We start from the raw sequence: 25,654 nt of genomic DNA on the forward strand, positions 1-25,654 counted from the left end.
CGAAGCAAACCGCTTCTCCAGAGGTGGACAAGAAAATCGAGGAGTACAAGAGAGAAAACCCGGGCATGTTCAGCTGGGAAATCAGGGACAAGTTACTGAAAGATGGCGTCTGCGACAGGAACAACGTTCCCTCAGGTAGGAGACTGTTTCTGGAGCTGTAATATATATATTTAAAAAAAAATAAAATAAAATAAAATAAAAAAATCAGGAAGGATGTGAAAATAATTGTCTTATATTTCATAAAATGAAATAAAGAAAAACTCAGTGAACAAACGAAAAGAAATTTACAGAATTTGTAAACACAGTCAATGTCAAAACTTTGCAAAAAAATATTGATTAACTTCTAAATATAATAAATATATTTTTCTTTTTTTTTTTCTTTTTTTTTTTCAGTGAGCGCCATCAGTCGCATCATGCGCTCTAAATTCGGCGGAGTCGGGGATGATGATGAGGATGATGACGAGGTGGTGAAGAGGGAGATGGAGGAAAACGAACCACGGACGAAACACAGCATCGATGGCATCCTGGGAGACAGATGTGAGTGCTGCGTTATGGTTTTATAAAAAGGGAAATGTTTGCTGTGTGTTTTGCTGTCCCAAAAAAAATGTGGGGAAATTGAGGTGCGAGAAAATCCTGATGTGGTTGGATTTCGATTGTCACCAGCTTCGACACAAAACTACTACTAATAATAATAGGAAATAATTAAGTGTTATTTATTAAGATGTAATTAATCACAGAGGAATGATCACACCAACATTTTTTAGTTACCCCTCAGACAAAGTGAAACACATGACGGTTCCAGGTGTTTACGCACTGGCTTCTGAGATTTAACCAATGCGCAGAGATTTTTTTTATGAGTGGATAATCAAACATTTGTCTAACTTCCAAGCCTGAGAAACTTTTTTCTTTTTTTTCTTACGCACACACAATCGGACACTTGAGGATGAACTTCAGGGGACAAAGCACGGAGAGTCCATTGAGACTCACACCTCAGTTTGACGAGCACAAAAGCCAAACTCCAGTGAGCGGCTCAGTGGTGTACAAAAAGACGCCAGGGCCTTTCAAAACCCCGGGAAAGAAAGGGAGGAAAAAAGTACACTGACAAAAGGCCGGGAGAAGACATTATGAACCCGCAATGAGCGATGAATTATTCAGGGACACCAATAGGCCCGGTGCGACCTGGTTTATAGACTGCTCAAAAAAGTGCCAATTCTGGGGGCTTTTCCCCAAACTGTTTACAGTCAGTGATTCAGAAATAAAGATAGGGGGGATCAGCTCAGAGTTTAGGCAAACACCTGTTGATTTACGACCTGTTGGGGTGTGAGGAGGTGTTGCTGCTGTAGGGAGGGTTGCTGTTGGAGACATAATGCAGACTATAGTTAATTATTGATGACTCCACCTCTGGAAACAGTGCTAGTGTTTTGGGGGATATCCGCATTTTTATTGCACAATTTTTAGATATCTTCAACATTAAGTTAACGCATCTGCCAGTTTTTTTTTCATCCCTGCAGTGTGTTAAATGTGGCCTCGCGTTATCAAATTGAACGGTGCCGTTACTTTTTGCGCACGGAGCTTTTGTCACAGTCTTTGCGCAGTGAGCGTGACGCCTCCAGCCAGTGAGCGCAGGGAAAACCCTTCTCTCCACTAGATTAAATCCAAACCTTTTATTTGTCTCCACTTTCATCTCTAGACAAAGTCCGCCCCTTTCCTTTCCGCCCAGGGCGCACACATTCATGCAATATCTGTGGGCACTTCCCTCTCCCTCTTCCAGGGCGCAGACGCATCCCCAATACTGATTGAGCAGTTGACTTCTCCAACTTTTAAAACTCGTTACTGCATAAAAAGTAAATAAACAATCAACAAATTACTCTGATTGCAGCTTTGTTCATCATCCTCTTTAAAATCATTTTATTTACAAGTGTGCTGCAAGTTTCCAAAAACACATGAGGAAAAAAAATGAATTTGCTTTTAGGCTGAATTCTGTGAAAGAAACAAATAACAGTTCAAATCAAATAGGTGACATCCTCAGCTCTGAGGCACTTTCCCCCATTGATATACAGAACAGCACTATTTCATTCTTGTGTCTCTTTGTGGAAGTAGTTGTTGTTTTTCTCTTTTATAGCTCTTCATTAGAATGTGAAAAGGCTGGTTTTTGGGGACTGAGAGAGTGTCTTCTGGCCAAATATTGATTAAGTAGGTGTTTGCAGAGGCTATTGTTGCGGCAGAGAGAGGCCTGTTGCTCTCTGCCCCTTTCTCCTCTACCACCATTGTTGGCTTTCCTTAAGTGCTAAGATCAAAGCTGACTCATTTAGATTTATTTGTCTGGGAAAGGGACTGCTAAGGTTTGTGGGATAAAGTGTACCGGGGCCGGAGCGTTGTGGGAAAAAAGGATGTTTGCTGGGATGAATCTGAAGTTGTTTACATCTCCTTTAACTGTTGAGTTATGGAGGTAGAATAGACTCCAGTCAGTGTGGAGAGTTTAAAGAGCATGCATGGCTGAGCTGCGGCAAAAGGAGAGTCGTTTATCACATTTGTCCATAAAGCAGGAGTAAATCCAACTCATTTTAATTGGAAGATTGGATGATGCAACAGTGCCAAAAATTGTTTTTGTCACGAGTGGCATTAAATTAATTGACAGCATCCTCTCCTCTATTTATTACTGTTAGCACTTTAGCCTCATTTAACTAATTAAAGCAATCAAAGTCATGAAAGAGGAGTAGCCACTCTCGCAGGATCCGTTTATGGCAGTGGGGGTGAGAGGGAGAGAGACGGAGGAGAAAAAGAAAAGCTCAGAAATACAAACAGTCAAAGGGATAACTTTTCTTTAAAGGGAATCCTGCGGTGCCAAATTGAATGAGCCCAGTTCTTTCAAATCTGCCATGGTGAACGCAGTCAACATGTAATAATTGGTTTCATTGAGGTGCATTCCAACAATCTGCTGCCATTCTCCTGCCTCTATTGTCCAGAGGCAGGCAAATAGCCAGAGGGACAGGAGGAATCAAGTGCTGACAAAACATGAAAGATTTAGCTGCTTTTGTCAGAGGAGCTGAGTAGGACTTTGTTTGTGTAAATAAACTGGGTTACTGGCTCCCCGTGACTCTGGCATGGATTTTAGAGCGATGGGGAAAACTTAGAGAGTGAGGACAGCAGAGAGATCATATTTGTGTTTGAGAGTTTACCATACTTTAAATCAGTTTGTAACACGTTTCCAAAGTGGGGGGGTGATGACGCTCAGTAGCTAACTTCCACATGAGCCATCTAATCCAATTTTAAAGTTTCATAACTTATATCCTCGCGAGGCATCTAAGAATATAAACAGATAGGTCTCTCTCACACGCAGGGAGCAGAGGCAACCGAGCAGCGCGGCAACAACCCACAACTGTAAACAGAGAGGTGGATGTTGAATTTTAGTGTCTTTGTTAGGGGGGTCCCTGCATTTCCATGGTGAATAAGTTAAAGATTGGAGGTTTGGAGGAGACAGAAGGCCTCAATGCAACCAGAGGAATGTCTGCTACAGCCACATTTCCATTTTCCTCTCAGGGCTGGATAATGGAGAATTTTATATGTGGGCCTCACTCTATGTTTTCCTGTGTTAATAGTGCGTATAACGCAAGTGTAGCCCGAGGGACAAACCAAAATTCACAGTATATTTCTTCCCTTGAGAGGGATAGATAGATAGATAGATAGATAGATAGATAGATAGATAGATAGATAGACAGATAGATAGACACTTTTACTTTCTGTGTTGGCATGACTTTCAAGGCTCCCTCTTTCTCCAAAAAAAACTAAAGAGAAAAAATCCACACTGGCTGATCTGCAACTGAATGCGGACTCTATGCTTCATTAAAGCCTCTTTCTCTGTTGGCACCCACATTGTGATCCTCCAATATTAATTCAAAGGACAATTAATGAATGCAGGCCAACTTTGAAGTAATGGGCTGGGGTCCTGCCCCGAGCCGGCCCCTCGGCGCTGATGTACTCTCCGCATTCTCCCCACTAACCCCAGAGACACTGTGAAGTGACTGAAAGAGAGGCAGCGAGCAATGGAAGGTCAAGGAGAGGAGCCCCAGTAGAAAAAGGGAGCTCTCTATTTCCTTGGAAGTATTAGCCAAGCAAAACTCTGTGATGGGGAGGATAAAGGGGTGTGAAGAGAAAAGGGGTCGGGGGCGAGGGGACTCTGCAAAGAGGAGCACAATGGGATAGTTAATTGAGTAAAGCCAGACAGCGTTGTCAATCACTTAACTTTGTTTAGCCTCTAGTTTTTGTGGAGCTGTTTCATCCAGCACATTGCACATTATGGACACGCCAGCACAACTCTGTTGCTGTTTTGATTAATGTCTTTTTTTACCTCTCTGTGAACAAAGAAACTCACGAAAAAAAGAACAGAAATTTATAAGACTTTTAAAAATATTTGCTCAAAGCATTTATCTCACACATTTGTCCAAACTCAGGCGTTAAAACAGCAATAAAAGTTGAAAATGTGCACGCAAAGCCCATAAAACTATAAGAAATACACCTTTAACGAGTGTTTGCAGGGTGAAAAAAAGAAAGCGTGGAATGTGAAGATGTCTTCTCTCTCTGTTGAGTGTGTGAAGTTGTGTTGCAGGGTCAATAGTGAGGCCGTTTTAACTGCAGCGCTGTGCAGTAGCTGTGAAGAGGTCAGGGGCTAACCTAGGGTCACTTGACTGTTAAAACTATCAGGCCCCAGGAAAAGGAGGTTATAATAATGTTTGGGAAAAGATGACAACTGCCCGACTCCCTGAAATCACATCGGTGAATAAGTGTTGTAATAACCCAGAGGTGTGGACTCGAGTCACACGACTTGGACTTGGATCACAGCTTTGATGACTTTAGATTCAACTTGACAAATTCAAAACCTGGACTTTAAAACCAAGACTTTGACTTGAGGCTTTTAACTTGAAAATACTTGATACCTAAAAAGTATGTTATTTAAAACGTGTGCCACAAATACATTTATTTCCCTTTATTTCCTGAATCAACTAACGCTATTCACTCCCAACAAGTCGACACTTGGTTTGAACCAATCTGACAGCAGCAAGTCAAGTTGCAGGAGCCATGAAGAACTAAAGTTACGTTACTGAGTGCCAGTTGGAAAAATGACACCAAAGATAATTTAATTTCTGTACAAAAACTATGCAGTGGTCAACAAAAAACAAATTGCAGCACGCAAAACGAGTCGAAAACTTTCAACAAACTTGTTTTAACGAATAAAAACAACCCGATTTTTGTAAATTTGATATATTATTATTCTGTTGTTTTATGTGGCTTGTTTAGGACTCGAAAAACCTGAAGCTTAGGACTCTGGACTTGACTTGGGACTCGGATATGAAGCCAAAACAATGACTTGGTCCCACCTCTTCACTTTAAAGTGCCTAGACTTGATCTTTTGTGTGAATCCAAATACAGATTTTGCTGGTGTCTGGAGAGAGCATGCTGGTTATTCTGAGCAAGGTGATTGGTTCGGTCGTCTGTCTGGCCTAAACGAGGCCGGGCTGAGTCTCCGTTTGACTGGAACGTGCGGCAGACTGGCCTGTTGCTTTGTCCCCGCGTGGTTTCTGTGCCGTTGCTTTGTCCGTGCCCCGAGGGTGGAAATGCCACCGTGAAACTGTCACCTAACTGCGCCGTGGTGGAACTAAATAATAACCACCGCACACTGGGCACACATAATAGCCATGAAGGGCCATTTGTGGCTTTTTGTCACCTCACCAATATTAGACAGAGATACATCTTTCAAAGTCATATCGCCAGCTCTTTCTTTGTCCGTTAAGTGCCAACCTCCTGCGCGTATTCACTCCATTTCTTTTCTGTCCATCACATCATCATCTCCCTCTCTCTTTTTCTCTATCTGCACCCCCCTCCTCTCTTTTCCCAGGCAGCTGCGGGATCCTGGGGGCTCTTTAGCAAGTCAAGTGAGCAGCCCACTCGCTCCCATTTTTCCCTTAACTGTTAACCCCAGCTGAGCCCATAAGCTGTCAGTTAACTATTCTTTTCCTCCAGTGCATCTGCTCGCTCTGGCTCTATGTGGCACGCCACTATTTTATTCAGTGGACCCACTCGCTCTATGCTCTGTGGCCTGAAAGGGCCAGATCTACTTCCCTGGGCAAATAACTAGTTCATTTGTCTCTTCTGCCCTTTGTTTTGTGTTGCGAACACATGTCACCAGCTCAATTACCTTCTCTATTAACGGCCCCTGGAGGAAGGGCTAGCCAGCCCCTACCAAGACAAGGCTATAAACTGCCCCATATGCTCCGCTTCTCTTTCTCTTTGGCTCTTCATCCCTCTGCCTTCCTTTCATTCTTTCTGCTGATTTCTCGCTTCTTCGCCTTCCGTCACTTTTGATTCGCTCTCATACTTTGTGTCACTATTTCCACTTGATTCATTTTTTTTGCCATCTCAAGCTACGTGTGAATCTGCGTGCACGTACGTACATGGATGTGTGCGGCTGTGCATGTCTCTTCATATTAACATCTCTCAAACCGATGGGAAAGGGGGGGTGAATGCTTGGCAAGGCGAGTCCTGGCCGATGTAGACTGCGCAGTAAACAAGAGCAGTCTTTATTCTCGCAGTTGGAATCCTCACTTGGTTTTTTTGGCCTGTTTGAGGCACTGCTGCGGCAGGTGATGCTAATGGAACTGGACGTTCCCGAAGTTCACATCTGTGACCCTCTGGAGTTTATCTTCCCCGCCTGTCTGTCTCCTCTCTTGATCGATAAATGGTTCTGTTTACTGTCAGTGGACGCTCTGTAGCACTGTCCTCTTTTCCTGCTGGTCTTTGAGTGTGTGTACTATGTGTGTGTGCGCTTGTTTTTTTATTTAACAGTCTCTGATCAGGGGAAAGGAACCTGTTGAATTCACTTGTTGAATACTCCACTAAACTGTGCTAATACCCTCCAAACTATGTTAAACTGATCCACCATCCACTCTGCTATCTAAATTAGCTTGTTATTAGTTGATTAACTTACATCTTACTTTGTTTTGAAATGTCTGTTTTATGGATAGCTCCGCAGCAGCCCCAATTTCCGCTTGAGGGATAATAATCTATCTTTCTATTAAGATTCTTGTCAGGGCCGCAGCCAAACTGTGAGCGGCTATGGAGTATTTTCAGCTCCCCAGTGCTTTAGCTGCAGCGTAAAATTTGATTTGGGTGTTTAAGTAAGGAGGTCGAGGCCTCCCTTTGTGTGTTTTAGTATCCTCTTCTGCCGTTTGTCGCGGGGAATGTGTGGGAACAGCCCTCTGCGAGTCGGCTTCTGCATCAGCGTGCCTCAAAATCGATCCCCTACCCTTGTTTGAAGATGTCAAAGACGTGGCTGCAGCGACGGGTGAGCACACAGAAAGAGAGAAGTGAAGTGAATGGATGAGATGGAAGGGACAGGTCCGCTTTTATGAATGACCAGCACCCCCATTCTCCTTCGCTTGGCACCCCACACCCCTTCCCCAGCATCTTCTTCAGGTGCCTCCAGCCTCCCATCTCCTCTCCATGTCAACCTCTTCAACTCCCCCATCCATCCCCCAACCCAGCTCTGTGCCCCTCAGGCCGTGGAGGGAGGGGATGAAGGGGTGCTCCCCTGCTGTGCCTCTCCACAGCCCCCAGTGGCCCTTCTCTGGACCCCTTTGTGCCCCCTCCACTTCTCCCTCCCACCCTTCATTCCCCCACTCAGCCCCTGGCCTTACAGCCCCCCCCGCACTCCCCTGCTGGGCAGGTGACAGACCCCTGAATGCAGGCCCGGGCGTCCCTGATGGCTCCTACAGATGGAGCGTGGTAATCGGTCCAACAGAGGCCTGCCACAGGCTTTTCCCTGCTAAGATACAAAGGCTTGGCCTCATCACTTCCAAAAAAAAAAAAAAAAAAGACAGCGAGTGTGAGAGGAAGAGAGCAAAAGAGAAAGTGCGAGCCAGAGGATGACAAAAGCAACAATGTCATTTGCCATTAAGGGAGAGTCTGTGACGGAGTGTTTTCTCTGTAGTTACTAATAATAAAAACAGGGAGGGGAAAAGAGAGGGAAAGATAGAAATAAAGGGGGCATAGGAGGAGAGATCCACCCCCACCCTGCAGTTAACATGAGTTACAGTGCCAATGGGGAGCTTTCTCCTCAGAGGAGTTTTATGAGCTCCCCTTCCCTCCCTCAGGAATCTTTTCGTTTCTGCGCCGTCATTGGTTCTCCGTCTTTTTCTTTCTTTCTCTGTTCCTCCATCATTAAAATGGTAATGACATCGCATGTTACTTTTCTTGCTGTTTCTCGCAGTCCTCTCCTCTAGCGTTGTTTACCTGCTGATTAATGGAACTTCCACTTACTAATCCAAACAATATTGATGTGTAAAAATGTGCTTATAGGAAAAAGTATCAGGTTTTCATGCTGTGTGGCCTTCTGGTTATGCCTGTTGTACTATAAAATCTGCTCCAACTGGTCTCTGGCCACATCCTTACCTAAACAAACCACATCCCAAAGTCACAGTGCACGTTCCAGGAGTATCTAAGCATCCAGCCAATCCTCTGTGAGACTTTCTGCCAGCGTGGCGCCCTTGGTTCAAATGTAATAAAGAGCTCTTCTCAGCATCAGAGTCCTGTGTGCTGGCGGCCCTGCAGCACAGCAGCATTCCCAGGGAGCAAATCCGTGTGTAATGCCTGGTCAGACACACACTGGCAACCCGGCACAAACATTTCCTGCTCGGCTCCAGAGGCTCCAGAGGCAAGGGGAGATCCCTGCTGCCCCCCTCCATGTCTGACTTGGCACTTTTTAATTAAAGCTTTAAATCTGGAGGGCAGAAGGAGAATGAGCAGTCTGGGGGAAACAGACAGTCCTCTGCTGAAGCCTTTCTGTTGCCTACACCTGTCTCTCTGCTTTTGAGTCTCTTACTTCTCCTCTCTCAGCTTAGGTGTTGGCTGCACAGTAAAGTGAGAGTCGAAAAGGTGCAGTGAACCCTCATCATGAGGTTTAAGAGGTCCCTCTGGGGTGGATTTGGGAGTGGATTCCAACTCTTTCAGTCTTGTGTCCATCTGTGTTTGACACATTGTCATAGACTGCGTTCATTGAGTGAAAGCCCATAGTCGGGACGCAGCTGATGCATGTTTGTGAGTGTGTGTATGACTGAGAAAGAGATGGGGGATTGCAGACATGTAATGGCGGACAATAGCAGACTGTCACGCTAGTTTGTGGAGCCTAATCATTATTTAATAGATGGGTAACCTCCCCCCCGAACAGCAGCAATAGTCTTCTGTCTCTGGTCTCAAGCCTTCATTGATTCCCTTCTTCTGCTGAATTAGATCCCAATGGCTGTCTCCCAGTTACCCGGTCGCTCTCTCCTGCCCTCAACTGAACAAACAGATTAAGAAGCACCTGCAAAAGGCTGCCTGCTCTTTACTATGGGACCCTATCGGCATAGCGCACAGCATGGCTAAGACTCGGGGAGACACAGTGTCCCAGGGAATAGATGCCCCAGAGGGATCTAGCCCTCTTTAATCCATGTTCAAGCAGCCTCTGGCTTTTGATCCCCTCAGGAACCACTGAGTAGTTTAAGGCAGCAGGAGGACACAATCTAAAATTTGCTCTGTACTCAGCACAATCTATTGTCTCAAATCTGTTTCAGCTTTGCCCTTAAGGTTTATTCCGTATCGGTCTGCCTCCCCTGAATGCTGAAGTCTGTTTGTTTTCAATTGCAGCCAGCCACTCAGATGAGGGCTCCGACGTGGACTCGGAGCCAGGCCTGCCTCTGAAGAGGAAGCAGCGCCGCAGTCGGACCACCTTCACGGCCGAGCAGCTGGAGGAGCTGGAGAGGGCCTTCGAACGCACGCACTACCCCGACATCTACACGCGGGAGGAGCTGGCTCAGCGGGCCAAACTGACAGAGGCTCGAGTTCAGGTTAGGCACGCGCTCAAACACAGTCTGTCCCAGACACGCCGTCTGATGGCGAAGAAATGGATCTGTCTGTCACAGATACGTGTCTTGTGGCCGTTAAATCGCCTAGGGATGTTGCCACACATTCCTTACTGCCATTAGACATGTGTCCCCCCTTCCTCTGACACCCTCGACCCGCTGCCTGACCCCCTCTGCACATGTACAGACACAAACAAACACAGACACACTGCTCCCACTGTGTTTGAGGACAGCTTTCTATTCTTGTCAGACTCTACCACAAAAAGGGGCTATGTAAAGACCCCAAAATAGATGTCTGATTCAGATAGTGTGCTAATATAGGCTTTAACAGCTGTTACACTCTGAACCCATTGACTTGCAGTAGCACACAAAGATGTGGTTTCACTGCACGCTCCAGATGTTAAGATCTCTATCAGTTCAGCTCCCTGTAATGGATCAGAGCGGCCTCGCATATACACACACACATATATACATTCACAAGCATGAAGCCCTCTCACATGTACATACTGGACAAGACAGCTTGTTTTGTTGGGTTCACAGAGAAGATAAAGAAACTTGTCTTGTCTCTGTTCTTCTCTCAGGTGTGGTTCAGCAACAGAAGAGCCCGGTGGAGGAAGCAAGCAGGAGCCAATCAACTGATGGCATTTAACCACCTCATCCCCGGTGGTTTCCCTCCGTCAGCTATGTCCGGCCTGCAGCCCTATCAGCTGTCCGACAGCCCCTACACTCCCACCTCGATAGCTCAAGGTGGGTTCAGCTGAACAAGTTTGAACATACTTTAAATTTAAGCTTTAAAATGTTTTTGCATAATTAGAGGGTGTGCCTACGACCCCGACTTCTAACCAGGGGCATATCAACATATTACTCATCAACAGACAAGGGAAACTTTGAGAGGAAAATATGCTTTAGAAAAGCAAGATTTTTATAGGTATCCACAACTACGGCACTATTATACTCAACATGTTAAAAATCACCCATCAGATCTGGATGACCTGGTGCTGAAAGTAGTTTTAGGATCATACATGTCTGCATTAAACAAATTCTATCCAGACTATATCAGGGTTTATGTCAAAGAAATCCCATTCCTATTTAATTATTTTAGGTAAAGCTGACTTTCAACCTGGACACTTTAATGAATACTTATCTAGTGTTTTGATATTCACTGGTAAGAAAACTATTACAAGACGATGGCTGCTTTCTGACCCCCTCCCAATAGAAGAATGGATAGATATTATTTATGAAATATATATAGTAGAAAAAACTTACCTTCTCACTTCGCCTACAAATAAATAGATTTACAAAGTTATGGTCAAACTGGATCCCGTATACACGACAGTCACTGCCACATTTTTTGGTATGGATGCCTGGTCTCCAACCAACTTAAAAATTATGTGCTGGAATGTCTCCCAGTTTGATAATGTATACCTTTGTCACACATCCCCTTTTTTACAATGTGAAATAATTAAAGGGTACACACTGTTTAAAAAAGGATAATGAGGAAAGAAGGTCTTAGGTATCTTCGTATCTGCAAGTATATATATACTGTATTCTCTTTTTGATAGTTGGTTATTTGCTTGCAATGACCCCTTTAATAAAATTAAAATAAAATTAAAAAATAATGGGGAAAAAAATAAATAAAATAAAGTAAAATAAAATAAAATAAAAAAAATAAGATAAAATAAAATAAGGGTGGCATGGTGGTGTGGTGGTTAGCACTCTCGCCTCACAGCAAGTGGGTTGCCCGTTCGATCCCGGGCGTGGGAGCCCTTCTGTGCGGAGTTTGCATGTTCTCCCCGTGTCAGCGTGGGTTCTCTCCGGGCACTCCGGCTTCCTCCCACAGTCCAAAGACATGCAGATTGGGGACTAGGTTAACTGATAACTCTAAATTGTCTGTAGGTGTGAATGTGAGCGTGAATGGTTGTCTGTCTCTATGTGTCAGCCCTGCGATAGTCTGGCGACCTGTCCAGGGTGTACCCCGCCTCTCGCCCAATGTCAGCTGGGATAGGCTCCAGCCCCCCCGCGACCCTCAAGAGGATGAAGCGGTTAGAAGATGAATGAATGAATGAATGAAAATAAAACAAATAATTAAATAAAAAATAAAGAATTTGGAATTATCTTAAGACAGCAGCAGATGTGCTCTTGATAAAACCAAAATGGAATTTTAAAAAGCAACTCCATCTGCATCTTCTTTTCCTTGTTTTACAAATGGAGATTCCCACTCAGCAGTTAGCAAAATGCAGTGCAGTACTGTAGGTTATGGCTCTGATACCCTCCCCTCCCTCAGCCCCTGCACATGCCTTTCACTGACAGTGTAAGCATGGAGAAGATTTCAAAGATTTGATATTGGAGGTGGAAGATGGTGCTACTTTGTTATTATTATTAAACATTTATTTACCATGTTAGGACACGCTTAGATTCAGTATAATATAATACTGCGTTTGCGCTGTATAAACACATTTATAGATCCATGGTCAGTGTACTAACTACAGTAGATCCTTACTCCCAGTTTGGAGAAGCAAACAGAAGTACCGCGCACAGAAGCTAAGCAATGTACTGCTGTGGACGCCACGTTCAAACAAACGGACCCATCAGAGGCAGCAATCGACCAGCAACTCCTTGTATTCTGTGAGGTAAAATTGTTGTTTCTGTCAAAGGAGTCTCATGGCTGTTTCAGTGTATGCTATATTTAGATTATTTCAACCTCTTCACCTTGCTGTCAGACAGCCCTTTGCGATGGAGAACTGAAGCCATTTTATCGCCCTCTTCAAAGCCACCAGACACCATTGACAGAAGCAGTAATTTTACCTCACAGCACACGGAAGTTGCTACCTGCCGCCGACTGGATTTATTAAGTTTGTTTATGTTATTGTGTGACTTTTGTAACCGACTAATGTGGCCTCTATAGCAGTAAGAACGTCATCATGCAAAATCTATGTTAGGTCACATGGGAAAAAGATTTTAGAAAGGCTTGGGAAAGTAGAATTTTCATGCTAAAATATACATACTTCAACCAAAATCGAATTTTCGGATTTGAAAACTTAAGGAACACTACTGCAAGGCCACACAATGATATTAAAACCAAAATAATAATAATAATAATAATGCTAATATAGCCGCTCTTTAACTGTTATCTTTTGTTCTCTGCAGCGTCCGAGCAGCCCAGCACAGTCCACCGACCGCAGCCTCTGCCCCCCACCTCCGTGCACCAGAGTGGGCTCGCCTCGTCAGCCGGCTCCCAGGATGGAAGCTCTGCGTACTGCCTGTCCTCTGGACGTCACAGCTTCTCAGGATACTCTGACAGCTTTGTGGCGCCAACAGGACACACCAACACTGTCAACCCCACCATCGGCAACAGTCTCTCGCCACAGGTTTGTCTCCACATCCATTTTTTTCAATAGAATATAGAAATATAATGTCTACTTCATATACAAACACGCACACCTATCCACACACATATGTTATCATATCAGGAAACAGAACACTAATAGTTCCTCATGACATTTATGAGACACACCATATGGAAGGATAATGATACACACAAACACACACCGCGTGTGCATGACCCAGGAGGTGTCATTGCAGTGACATTGATGAAAACCTTGTTAAACTGAGAAACACGGTAGCTTTTCATTTTTGTTTATTCTGATGGGTTGTTTGATGAATTTGAAATGTGGCAAACGTCAGTCTTTGGGGAGGGAAAAGGGACGAGACATGAGGACGGATGTATGGATGTTGGACGATGACACAAATCAAAACTGAAAAGACAATTATGGTCGATTACACAGTCATCAGTGTCCATCAGTGGCTCCCTACCAGCCTAGAAGATGGACTAACAGGCGGAAAACGAGCTTTTAACCGCCACAAAGGGTGGCCGGCCCACATGCAATGCATGCTGGGTACTAATTCCCATGAGAGAGAATCTCACACTCCTGTCAGGCACAGATAAAAAACGGCCTCAGGCAGGTTTGTTTCAACGCGAATGCCTGAGGATGTATATATATTGAAATAAAGAGAAGATCTTTGTTGTGGCTGCCAGGGTGCACGGTCAGGAAGTGGTAGGTGGCACCATTGTGGCTGAGTATAATTGACTGCTTTGATATATGAGCAATAGTTATGGAGTAGAATTTGTTGTTTTCTCCTCAAGAACTAGCCACATTTACTTTATTTTATTTTCACTGGACAGATAAAAGTAAAGCAAGGTAGGAGAGAGTGAAGATAACATGAGGAGAACTGTGAGCGTCAGTGGCTGGTGGTTTTAATCTTAGCCATCTGAGCTACCTCGTAATTTGTTGAAACATAACTGGCATGCTGCGAGTAGCTGCCGTCCTGTAACTGAGAGTGCATGTCTGCGGTGTGAGTTCACACACCCACAGGGTCACGAGTGCCTTTAACTCCAATAAAGAGGCCAAAGGTGCCATGGCCTCATGGATGGTTTCAGCATTAACCTTAGCGGGGCAGGCTGGTACAGAACGGACAGTTCATCTTGCGTAGGGACGGCGGCGTGCCTGGAATGTTTTCTCAGTCTGGAATAGCAATCACAGAATGTTCCAGTGTCTTAATTGATTGGAATGAAGTAATCTATCCCCTCGTAACAAAGTGTGTAATTTATGCAAATGACTCACTTTGTTGGCTAATTTGTTTTAATTCATGTATTCATTGCAGCTGTTTGAATGTATATTGCAATGCAGTTTTCTCTATTTCAGATTAGGATAGAATTAATTTCTTGATTTTAACTTAATAAGAGGGAGGAAATGAGGACTGATTAAATTCTGTGACATTGATAGTTAATACATGAAGACCTCTCCGCATTTAGAAAAGTTTACCGCTTCAGTTTTCTCGCACAGCCTCACAGCTCGGTCCGTTGTGTGTGAAATCCTCTTTGGAATTATCTGAACTCTGAATCTGTCTCTAAAAACTACTCTACTCTACTACTGTGTCCATCAGGAGATCCAGGGGTTCAGTTAACTCCAGATATGGTCACATTAGAGCGCCACGGAGTTTTGATATGGATAAGGTTGACTTTAGATAGGTGATATTGTTGTCTGAGCAGTTAGCTCTGTATTTGGAGCTTCAGTCGGGGCCGGTGGTTTCCCCTGTGGTGCGGGGTCTCTGGCGTCTCACCGTTGATCTGGTGCATACCAAAGGAACCCTTTCTCACCAAGCAAGCGAGCGGCCGGGATTTGCACCCCCCTGAGACCTAATCCCCGGAACAACCTCAAAACAGACACCATCGGGAACTGCTGCCGTTTCAGTTGCAGACAGAGTGTACGTGAGCGCATGAGCTCGTACATAGACACAGAACCTCTGACACAGGCGTGCACTCGCAGACACATACCACACAAACGACTGTTTATATGTGCAGGAACATGTGTGATGTTGTGAGAAAATATGGCCAAACACCACTGGATAAGCAGGAGAAAATCTATTTAATGAAGTTTATTTAAGTTTGTATATTTATTAGCAGTAATTAAATATTATATTTTTTCTGACACTCTAAGGAAAGGATACTTTAAAGGAATACTTCACTCACAAAATGATTGTTTGTTTTATCAGTTACTCACCAAATGTTACATTAAATTCATGAGAAAATCTTTATTTTTCTCACATGCCTCCACAATGAAGGAAGAATCCAAAAACTAAGAAAATTCTTGTGTTTAACATCAGCAAAACTATATCAAAACATCCATTTACAAACTCTCACACGACTTGTGCTGTATAATCTAAGTCCCATTCATCTAGTCATATGCTCAGTACTTCCCAAACACATGCATTTTCATTAAAACCTCACTATTTAAGACACTTCTGCATAAAAAGTCTCATGCACAGATGAGTAGGGGGACTGAACTCTGCTCAGTGAAATGCACAAGCAGAGTAATCACACGCTTGCCCAGCTGTGCTACACTGTGAGACTATTTATGTGGTTTCAAATAGTAGGGGAGACCGGGGTTATATCTAAACAGTTACATACTTCAACATAGGCTATTTGACATTTTAACATAAGTTCCTGATCATATTATGATGGCGATTAATCTGTTCCAATCTCACTGTTTAATGTAATGTTATATTCATAATGAATTGTTGTGAAACATTGGCTTTAATAAAGGCTAGAGTTTAAATTGATGGTTTAAACATAAGGGGCGCTGATGAGCACTATTATAGAGGTGGTATTAATTTCAATTTGTTAAATCTATATTTTTTTTTTTCTAAAACCTCATTGATAACGGCAGGAACAACAACCCCATACATTGTGACAACCAACCCTGTGATGGGGTGTTTTGATGGTTAATTACGTCTTGTTACAATAAGTTGTAAAAATGAAAGGGATACCCATTTCAAGCCGAGACCCTAAGCTTTCATTTAATGTAAGAACGACTGTTGAAAGATGTTTTAATGATGAGCAATTCACACAAGAGTAAAAAGTGTAACAACCAACCCTGGTCTCCCCTGTTGGTTTAGCGAAAATGCATGTGTATGGAAATACTCATTAAACGACTCAATAAACGAGACTGGGATTACACTGTATGAGTCATGTGAGAGTTTGTAAACAGATGTCTTGATATAGTTTTGCTGTTGTTAAACGTAGCCCCCTTTTACTTCAGTTCATGAAAAATTTTCTCAGTTTTTGGATTCTTCGTTCACGGCAAAGGCATTCAAGATAAACAAAGGTTTGTGGGGCAAGTAATTGATATACAAATGATAATTTTGTGGGTGAAGTATTCCTTCAACCGTTTTAAAGCAGCCTGAAGATTTATGGGTGACTGAACTGAATTTGTATTTTTGGGAAACCATGCACCTTGAATTTATAAATACAGAAATATGATGGAGTGTGTGTGCAGCAGACATTTGTACTTGACAGAATATCACACATCCTCAGCAGTAAGAGAAGTAATGGTTTGGTGGAAGGCCGCATTGATGCGTTTGTCAGATGTGTGAGGACAGATCACTCTGACAGCTCAACTGTAAATTACATACATTAAACACACCTGAGGTTGTCTCACTATATGGGTGTGGGTGTGTGTGTGTGTGTGTGTGTGTGTGTGTGTGCCAGCTGGCTGTCACGTGGGAAAGCCCTTGATTTTACATCACTCAGAGTTACTTACTCTCCGCCTTATTTTCTTTCCAGTTATTTTGGTTTTATTCTTGATTTTACATCCATTTTCTCCAACATGGATTGTAACTCTTTAACTCGTAACTCTTGTTCTCACTTCAACTTCGCTTTTTAGAAACTTTCATGACTTCGCTTCTCACGCAAACCTCCGTGCAGCTGTTCACGATGTATCACCGATACCCCTACACCTCTGACATCAGAGCAAAAAATGCTCGTATTACACATGACCGTGCACACACACACACCTACTGTTAAATACACAATTCCACACATAGGAGAGGTAGCTCTACCACACATACACAAACACATCCTACCCCTCGTTCCCACGTACCCTTTGGCCTCCTCACCCCGGCCTCACAAGGACACGGTGATTTTAGGGCATCAAGAGAAAGCGAGAGGGAGTGAGACAGACGATAAGAAAAAACACAAAACATCAGTGGACACATAGGAAACGGGTTTTAATTCTGCTTAAAACACATCACATTCGCACAGATTTATCGTTTGCATATGTTTCTTATATTCTGATCAGCCATCGTCTTAGACTTCTTTTCATCAATTCCATTTGTAACACTGTGAAAAAAAAAAAAGTGTCATGGTAAAGAAAAATACAGTGAAAAAATATCACTCTACATCCATAAATCTGACAGGATAACAGAAACCACTAGTGAAGTAAAGGATTGAACTTTTTAGCCACTGTCAGCTCCTCAATCAGTCAAGCAGAGTAAAGGGAAACCACATGTGTGAGGGAAGCCGGTGATAATGTATTTCAGTGAACAAGGAGAGGGCCAACACTTTGGGCCACCTGAGTGGAGTGAAAAAGTTGATTGAATTATGTAACCAAAAACAAAAATGGAGTGAATAAACTGACTATGTATTTTTAATTTTGAAATTTGAATGGTAAAGTGTGACTAATCTGTGGTTTTTCTATTCTAATCGCCAAGTTTTCCTCCATGTCTCCCTTCAGGTAATGGGCCTATTGAACCCAGGTGGAGTGCCACATCAGTCCCAGAGTGACTTCGCCCTCTCCCCACTGACTGGAGGCCTGGAGCCAAACGGAGGCATGGCCGCCAGCTGCCATGGTTCCCAGCGTTTGGAGGCTCTACCAGGCCTGACCAGTATGCCCACGCTGCCTAGCACTCAGTCTTACTGCCCACCTTCCTACACCTCCCCAGCCTATGCCATGGACCACCATCCAACCTACCAGTATGGACAGTACAGTCAGAGCAAGGTAAGCTTGAAATACACTTTAAAGGGACAGTTCACCCCAAATCGAAAACACATATTTTTCTTCTTACCTGTAGTGCTGTTAATCAGTCTAGTTAATCATTGATTTGGTGTGAGTTGCCGAGTGTTGGAGATGTTTGCCTTCTATCAAATATAATGGAACTAGATGTCGCTCAGCTTGTGGTGCCAAAAAAGTACATTTGAAAAACCCAACAGCAATGTCTCCTGCCAGAAATTACTAGATAATCCACAGACCTTGCTGTGAGCAGTTTTCATGTAGGAACAATTTCCTCTCTGCCGAACCACAGCCTCCAACTGTGTCACTGCACAGAAGGAAGTGTACATCTACTCATGGACCAATCCTCCGGAAACAGCACTGGGCTTGGAAGCCAATTTTACACAGTGGCCAAATGTGGAATTACAACATCCGGGTCTGTCACATGATGCCATGGCCAAAAAGACTTCTTCCCATAGACTTAAATTGGGAAAGAGACTATTGTAAATCAGTGGCTACATTTTTTGAGTGCCACAACCTCCGCTAAATTACTTGTTTCACTATCTGGATAAAGCAGCATGATTAAATAGTTTTTATCCCCATTCAAGCTTAGGTGCCATAAGTCTCTGTTGCGCTTGCTCTATGGTCCCCACACTGCGGAACGTCTAAGTGTTTTAATATGAACGGAGCCCCTCTTCCAACGCTGTATCCAGTGTTCTTTATGCATCCACATCATGGACAAGAGGCTCATTCTCATGACAGAGAGAGGCGTAAACATTAATGGCGTCCTCCTCGGCTGAGCTGTAACATTAGCTAGCTCAGTGGTGCTAGGTGAGCTAGCAGTAGATGCACACTTTCTTCTGCATGGTGATAGGGTTGGCGGGTCGTTCCGACATCAAACTGTTAACAACAAGGTCTCTGTGAGTAACCAGGTCATGATTTCTGGTGAAGACACATTGCTGTTAAGTTTTTTAGATGTATTTTTTGGCACTTGAGCACCACAGGCCAAGTGCCATCTACTTCCATTATACTGGAGAGAAGGCAGACATATTTACAGCTGATTTCTCCAACACTCGGCAACTCACACCCTCAAAATCTAGACTGACAAATAGCACCACAGGTAAGAGGAAAAATATGTAGTTTTGATCCTTGGGTGAACTGTCCCTTTAAATGTTTACTTAACTGATGATTTCATAGTGATTTAGGGGGTTTGATTTCTATATTTAAATGCTAAATGATCTATAATTTATCAGAGGTCATGTCCTTCTATAACCTCTGCTCTGCCTATGCGATTTAGTTTATATTTTCTACCTCACAACCCACGTTAATTACGCAGACCCCTCTGATGAGCGAGCTTCTCAAATCACTCTGCGCTGCGCTGAAATTACATGTATGTTAGAGAGCGCTAGTGGCCAGGTTACCTCAGTTTACATTACCATCACCCGACTGTCCACGTGGCCCGATGCAGAGGCATGTCCGGGTCTTATCCCAACACGCACATTTTTCCCTCGCTGTCCTTTCATGACCCCCGTATGATGAGCTTGCCCATCAAACCCTCAGTATAGCGCACCTAGCCATGTAATGACCCCTTTGTAACAAAGATAGCCGCCCAAATGAAAGGAGCCACTTCCCCAAAGCGTGTTTGACAGGAGGGAGGGGAGAGTGCCGTGTGCTGCTGGGGCTGATCTGAGGTACACTACCACATGTTGACTGGCCCATCAGTGGCAACATCTTGATGTCATTAATTTAGCCAGTCCTGGGAGAGACCCACATGTAGCTTTTGGGGGTTTGGGGAAATGTGTTGTGTGTATATCTGTGAGCGCAGGCATGTGTGTGTGTGTGTGTGTGAGTGTGTGTGTGTATAAAAGGAGGCTCTTTAACAGGGGGCGATTATGGCCCTTGGCAGGCCAGGATTAGAACCATGTGTCCCACTGGAGGTCAGATTTAGAGTTGTTATTGATCAGTGGAGCAGAGCCACAGATCCAGGGTAAGGCTCAGTCCCAGGCTAGTTTTACCGACCACATTAGGTTCAAAGAATGTCTGAGAAGATTCCCAAAGCTCTTCACCTGTTTTCAGAGTTTTATTATCTAACCTAGGACCCCCAGTTTCCATTCTCACCTGCTCTCATGCTCTTAAACACATCATCCTAACACCTCACCTTTCATTTAACTTCACGTCTACTTTTTGCTTCATGGATTCAAGCTGTTGAAGTTGAATAAAACGCAAAGAATCCCTTTAACCCTGCTGTCTTTCCCTGTTTTCATCAGGTGCCTTTCATTATATGAAGCCCCCGACATGGCCTGAACGAACAGGAGGCTTCCCGGGCAAGTCTGACATTCATCGCCAGAGAACAACCCCCCTTTCCACATGCTGCCTTTGCCAAATCTCCCCAGCCCCAAGGACAGCGAGAGCCAGAGAGCGGTTGGGTGGGTGAAAGGGGTTGAGGTGTTCTCCTTCAGCAAGAAAAACCAGTTGAGAAGGAGGTGTAGCGATGGCGATGGAGGGGGTTGGCTGGAATAATTAGGACCAAAGGCGCAGCCTCTCCTGTTACCTGGCAATCGCTTTGCTTGTGCATCACGTCACGCTCCGAGGACCAAGCGCGGCTCGTTGTCCACGCTTAAAGAGGAAAAGAAGAGGGCGGGTGGGGAGAGGGGGAGTAAATACATTCAAGATTCTGTATTTGATTTTTGTAATAAGTGGCAGAGAGGTGAACTTGGGAAGCCCCCTGTGCTTCTGAGGTCCAACTTGATAGGGGAGGGTGTATGGTTGATGGTTATCAGAAGGCCAGATGGTGATAACGTGTTGCACTCAGCCGCAATGTTCTTCTAAAGATCTCTTCATCACAGTGTCTTAGGAAAATAATATTTACTGTACATTGATGCAACTCACGTTAAAGACTTTGGAGATGGAAACATGACTACACCGGGAAAACCAGCCGGAAGGCAAGAACGGAGGTGGAGGTGGAGTTATAGGGAAACCACTGCAACCCAAAGAAAGTGCAATACATTCATACCTCATGTGATGTAAATTACCACGGATCAAATGTCCCTGATTATACCCTCAAAAAAAAACAAAAAAAACCCAAACCCTCTCTTTTTAATGTCATTAATTTTGGGTTGTGTGCATTGATCAATCAGGGGAAATCATCGAGCGATGAAAGATAGCAAAACGTAGTCGTGATGTCATAAAGCCAAAAAAATTCTCTGCCAGTGAATACATTATTCAGTTTGACAGTTAATTTTTTATTTTTTTCAATTTTGCATGTTGAATTAGTTTTCACCAGGAACTTGCAAACGTTGGTTCCATTTCTTATTTATTTAGTGTTGTTCCAGTGTTACGTCTCCTCTGTACGTTTTGTATTAAGTGCTCTTAAGTGCTTAAGTGAGTCTTACACAATGTTCATTATACGTGTTTTTTTCTTTTGTATAATTTCCATTTACATTGGCGTAAAATGATTTTTGTTGTAAGAAGTTTTGTGTACAATACAGCACTATTTACTATTTATAATAAACTATCTAAAAATGTGGAAAGGTGTGTGACTTTGAGTGTCATTTACGGCAGTGGTTCCCAACTGGTGGGTCGTGGTCCAAAAGTGGGTTGCGGGTCTATTCTGAATGGACCGCAAGTGACTCGCGAATGTGTCAAGTTAGTAAAAAACATGCTGTATTTTTAAGTACAGTGAATTCGTGGTGCATAGCTTTTATTTTGAAGTGCCGTTTCCTGCTGTAGAGTGAATGATTCATGGACAGCTGCTTGACAGAGACAGCAAACTAGCTTGACGACATGGCCAAACGCACGTATGATGCTACATATATTTAACTGTGTGGACCTTGAACTAATGACTAAGGGGGAATCTGGACCCCATGGCTGGACCATGTGGGAACCACTGATTCATGGGATACCAAAGCTGTAGGTTCCATTGGGAAGACTGAGGTCATGTCCTAATTTAAAGCTGTAGACGGTAAATTTATAAAATTAATTATTTGTCGTATTAGCTAAAAATGTGACTTTATCCACATGGCAGTACGTGTGACAGATAATCAGTGAAGAAATCTTATTCCTCTGCCCTTCCTTGCGCTTCTAATCACATTACTGCTCTCACCTCAAATGTTTTTAAAAACATATTTTAGTGTACTGTTTAGCTGTAAAATGAGAAGGTTTGTGACCAGGCTGCCATGATTACTAGGATATAGTTTACTGGAGTACCAAGCACCGCCCACCAGCCAGACTAATCTTCTCGTTCTACAGCTAAACAGTACATAAAATACATTTCTGAAAACATTTGAGGTGAGATAAATGCAATATAGCAGAATCTTTGTTCATATTTGATCAGCATTGTCTAGTTTGACCGTTTGACCGCAGTTTTACGAACAGTGTTTAACATGATTGTCCGCTGTGTTAGACATTCCTCGGTTCTGATTGGTTGTTTTTGTTCAGGCACGGCAGGTTCTAGCAAATGCCATCAGAAGCAGTAGAAGAAAGGAGACACATGATTTTTCTTTACAGATTATCTGTCTCATTTAGCGCTGTGTGAATGTAGCAACAGTTTTAGCAATTATGACAAAAAGTCATTTTTATAAAAGCTACTAACTGTAGCTTTATTCTTTGTTTGTTTGTTTGAGTTTACATTCTATAATTAAAACCTAAAACCTTGTGGGTATTTTATGAGGTGATTCCAGTATTTTAGACTCAACATGTTCACATTAAATTGATTTTAGGCCAATAGACAAATGAATAAATAAACAATGGCTTGAAGGCCTCTGCATTTATTCTCCAGAATTTTACTTTTGGCAGTGCGGGGACGACTTTAAAACACTATTTAGACCTTCATGTCTAAACTTGCAAATTAAATTTAATTAATGTGTAATATTTTAGTTAGTTTTTTTTTTTATTTCTGTGATTAACTGTCAGTTAAACTAATGTTTCTTTCTGTGTTTTTTTCTGGCACATACCGGCTGTTTCCCCTTTATTTAAATCTGGATGAGCAGGGCAGTGACAGTACCTACTGTCTGAGAGCTGCACCCCTCTTCAGTGCTGGAGGGAGTATTTAGATTCTTCATTTAAGTAAAAGTACTAAAACCGCATCGTAAAAATACTCTGTTACTAGTAAAAGTCCTGCATTGAAAATGTAACTTTAGCAAAAGTACAACAAGGAAAATGTATTTAAATATTAAAAGTAAAAGTACCAATCCAGGAAAAAATAGTCAATTTAATAAATCAAATAATAATGAAAAATGAATAAAAAAATTAAAATTAAAAGAAGAAAGTCCCTATATTTGATAAGCTAGAACCATGAAATAGTTCTGCATGAAAAATGACTTTAAAAATTTAACAAAATAGTTGCTGAGTCATTTTCTAATCAATCAACTAAGCATTTTAGTTGCTCATATGATTTGTGCGCTAAAAATCTTTATTCGTTAAGTAACTAGTTGCTAAAGTTATCAAATAAAAACCACATTTCCCTCTGAGGTGTGGTGGGGTAGAAATAAAAAGAAAAGAAGTAGAAAACTACATTCAGTTTCTACTGAAGCACAGTACTCGAGTAAATACACTCAGTTACATTCCACTACAGCCGCTCATGCCCGCTGCTCGAGCACTGAATCATAAATATATCCCCTTTCATAAACACTCCTTTTGGACAAATTCCTGCTCCCTGGGGGCTCCTTCACACCCCTTAATGACTAAAGCAGAGCTGCTGTAAATTATATAAGCACAGCGGCCGTAGTCACACCAGGACATCAGTCACTGACATGGCTGCGCAGGGTTCACAAGGGTTTTGGCTCTCGCTGCCAAACAGAAAGGAAAACACTGTTCACCCAGTTGGCAGACTCCTCAAAAGGTTACAGATATCACGGGTGCATTTTTATCACTCCCTGTTTTTTTTTTCCTCCTGTGGAGGTTTAGGGATCAGGTATGCAGCTGTCCATGTCATTCATGGAACATGTATAAAGTGTGTGTGCATGAGAATACACTGGATGCTTGTTTTAATGTTTGAAATATGCATGTGTGTGTTAGTGTGTTTGTTTGCATGTTTAGATAAAATCAAGGCAAGATCACATTTCACTATTTTCTTTACTCTCCACAAACTTTTCTTTTTCTTTTTACAAGCGCTCAACTTGTAAGACACAATGAGTGAAAAAGCCAAAGGGCTTGCTTTGGAGTGGAGTGTCAGTCAAGCAGCAACACACTGGAGACAACTTAACCTCTGACCCCAACACTCTTTGAAATGAGTAGACTACTTGACCGGAGCTGACAACAATCCAAGCGTCTCTGCAGCTTCCAAGACCCTAAATTGAAAGTGAAGGAAGGAGCACAAAGAGGATGGGCTGGAAAGAAAAAAAAAAGATAGAGGGGGGAAAAGAGAGTTAAAAGGGAGCTTTAGAAAAGACTTTGAGCCAGAATGTGCTGGGAGAATTGTGATCTCAGAGTGTATGAGTGATTCATATTCATGTCTGATGGAAATGACAGACATTTCTGCAGGAATCATTCGCAACATGAGGCCATAGTGGTGCTTTTATGAGATTTTGGCCGCTGTAACAGAACATAAAAGGAGTGGGCTTTATCTGTGAAATACCGCCTTATCAAGTCTCTTGAAGAGTGGGTGGATGACTCACAGCGTGCCTTTCCTAAAGTAGTGGAGCCTGCCTCACACTCTTTGCATGTGTAGACCTTTCTCAGTCGTCCTGGTCCCTTTTCTGTCTCATATTTTGCTTCTGTCACCGCTTCTAGCATGAAACACATGAACCGGACCCTGCTGCTGTCTCTTCTCTCCAGATGCCAGCAGATTGTGGAGGACACTAGTACGGACATCAACAGACAGCAACTCAACCTGACTGCTCCCAGCACCACAGTGAGCCTTCTGTCCAGCACCAGCACCAGCTCAGCGTCCACCACCTCCAGCTCCAGAGAGTCCTATGACAACGCGTACTGCTACATCCTGTTTGTCATGATCTTCTACGCCTTCCTCGCCATGACACTTTTCAAGTGCCTGGGCAGCGACGAGGAGAAAAAGGACCCCTACGAGGAGTTCATGAGCGCCGGGGAGCAGTCAGCACAGAAATTCAACACAGGCCACATGGTGGAGAAGTTTTACTTTGAAGACGAGAGCTGCCTGTGAGCCTTTCTGAGGAGAAGGAGGGAGGCTATGAGCGCACGGGGGGATGTTTTGACAGTCACCAAGCCAGAAAAACGTCAGTGCGGACTACTCAGGCAAGACCTGCTAGTGATTTCGGCAAAAAAACCTGTAGTAAGTTCATTCCCCCCCCCCCCCTTTCCATCTGACAATCAGAAATCTCACGCAAGCAGGCAGGCAGGAGGAGACGGCTGCCTCTGATGATCTGAGAGAAGGGTGGAAACATGGAGAAGTGTGGGTCAATGGCAGGCCGGAATCTCCTCCTGTGAGGCCCAATCAGGATCAATAACACCGGGGCCTTC

The 25,654-nt window shown here is 43.3% G+C and overlaps 1 protein-coding gene across 4 annotated transcripts in view; it reads left to right on the forward strand.

Annotated features, from left to right (window-relative positions):
• The window catches only part of pax3a (paired box 3a), a 41,651-nt gene extending 19,931 nt beyond the window's left edge, over positions 1-21,720 (forward strand). For all 4 annotated transcript variants that reach the window (XM_049597917.1, XM_049597919.1, XM_049597918.1 and 1 more), the window contains 7 exons: positions 6-135; positions 394-537; positions 9,679-9,878; positions 10,475-10,640; positions 13,041-13,261; positions 17,966-18,229; positions 20,488-21,720. In XM_049597917.1, the coding sequence (XP_049453874.1) occupies positions 6-135; positions 394-537; positions 9,679-9,878; positions 10,475-10,640; positions 13,041-13,261; positions 17,966-18,229; positions 20,488-20,505 (1,143 nt within the window). In that variant the 3' untranslated portion in view covers positions 20,506-21,720. The remainder of the gene's footprint in view (positions 1-5; positions 136-393; positions 538-9,678; positions 9,879-10,474; positions 10,641-13,040; positions 13,262-17,965; positions 18,230-20,487) is intronic.
• The last annotated feature ends 3,934 nt before the right edge of the window (positions 21,721-25,654 follow it).

The sequence above is a fragment of the Epinephelus fuscoguttatus genome, linkage group LG15 (genome assembly GCF_011397635.1).
Source record: "Epinephelus fuscoguttatus linkage group LG15, E.fuscoguttatus.final_Chr_v1".
Taxonomy (NCBI): Eukaryota; Metazoa; Chordata; class Actinopteri; order Perciformes; family Serranidae; genus Epinephelus; species Epinephelus fuscoguttatus.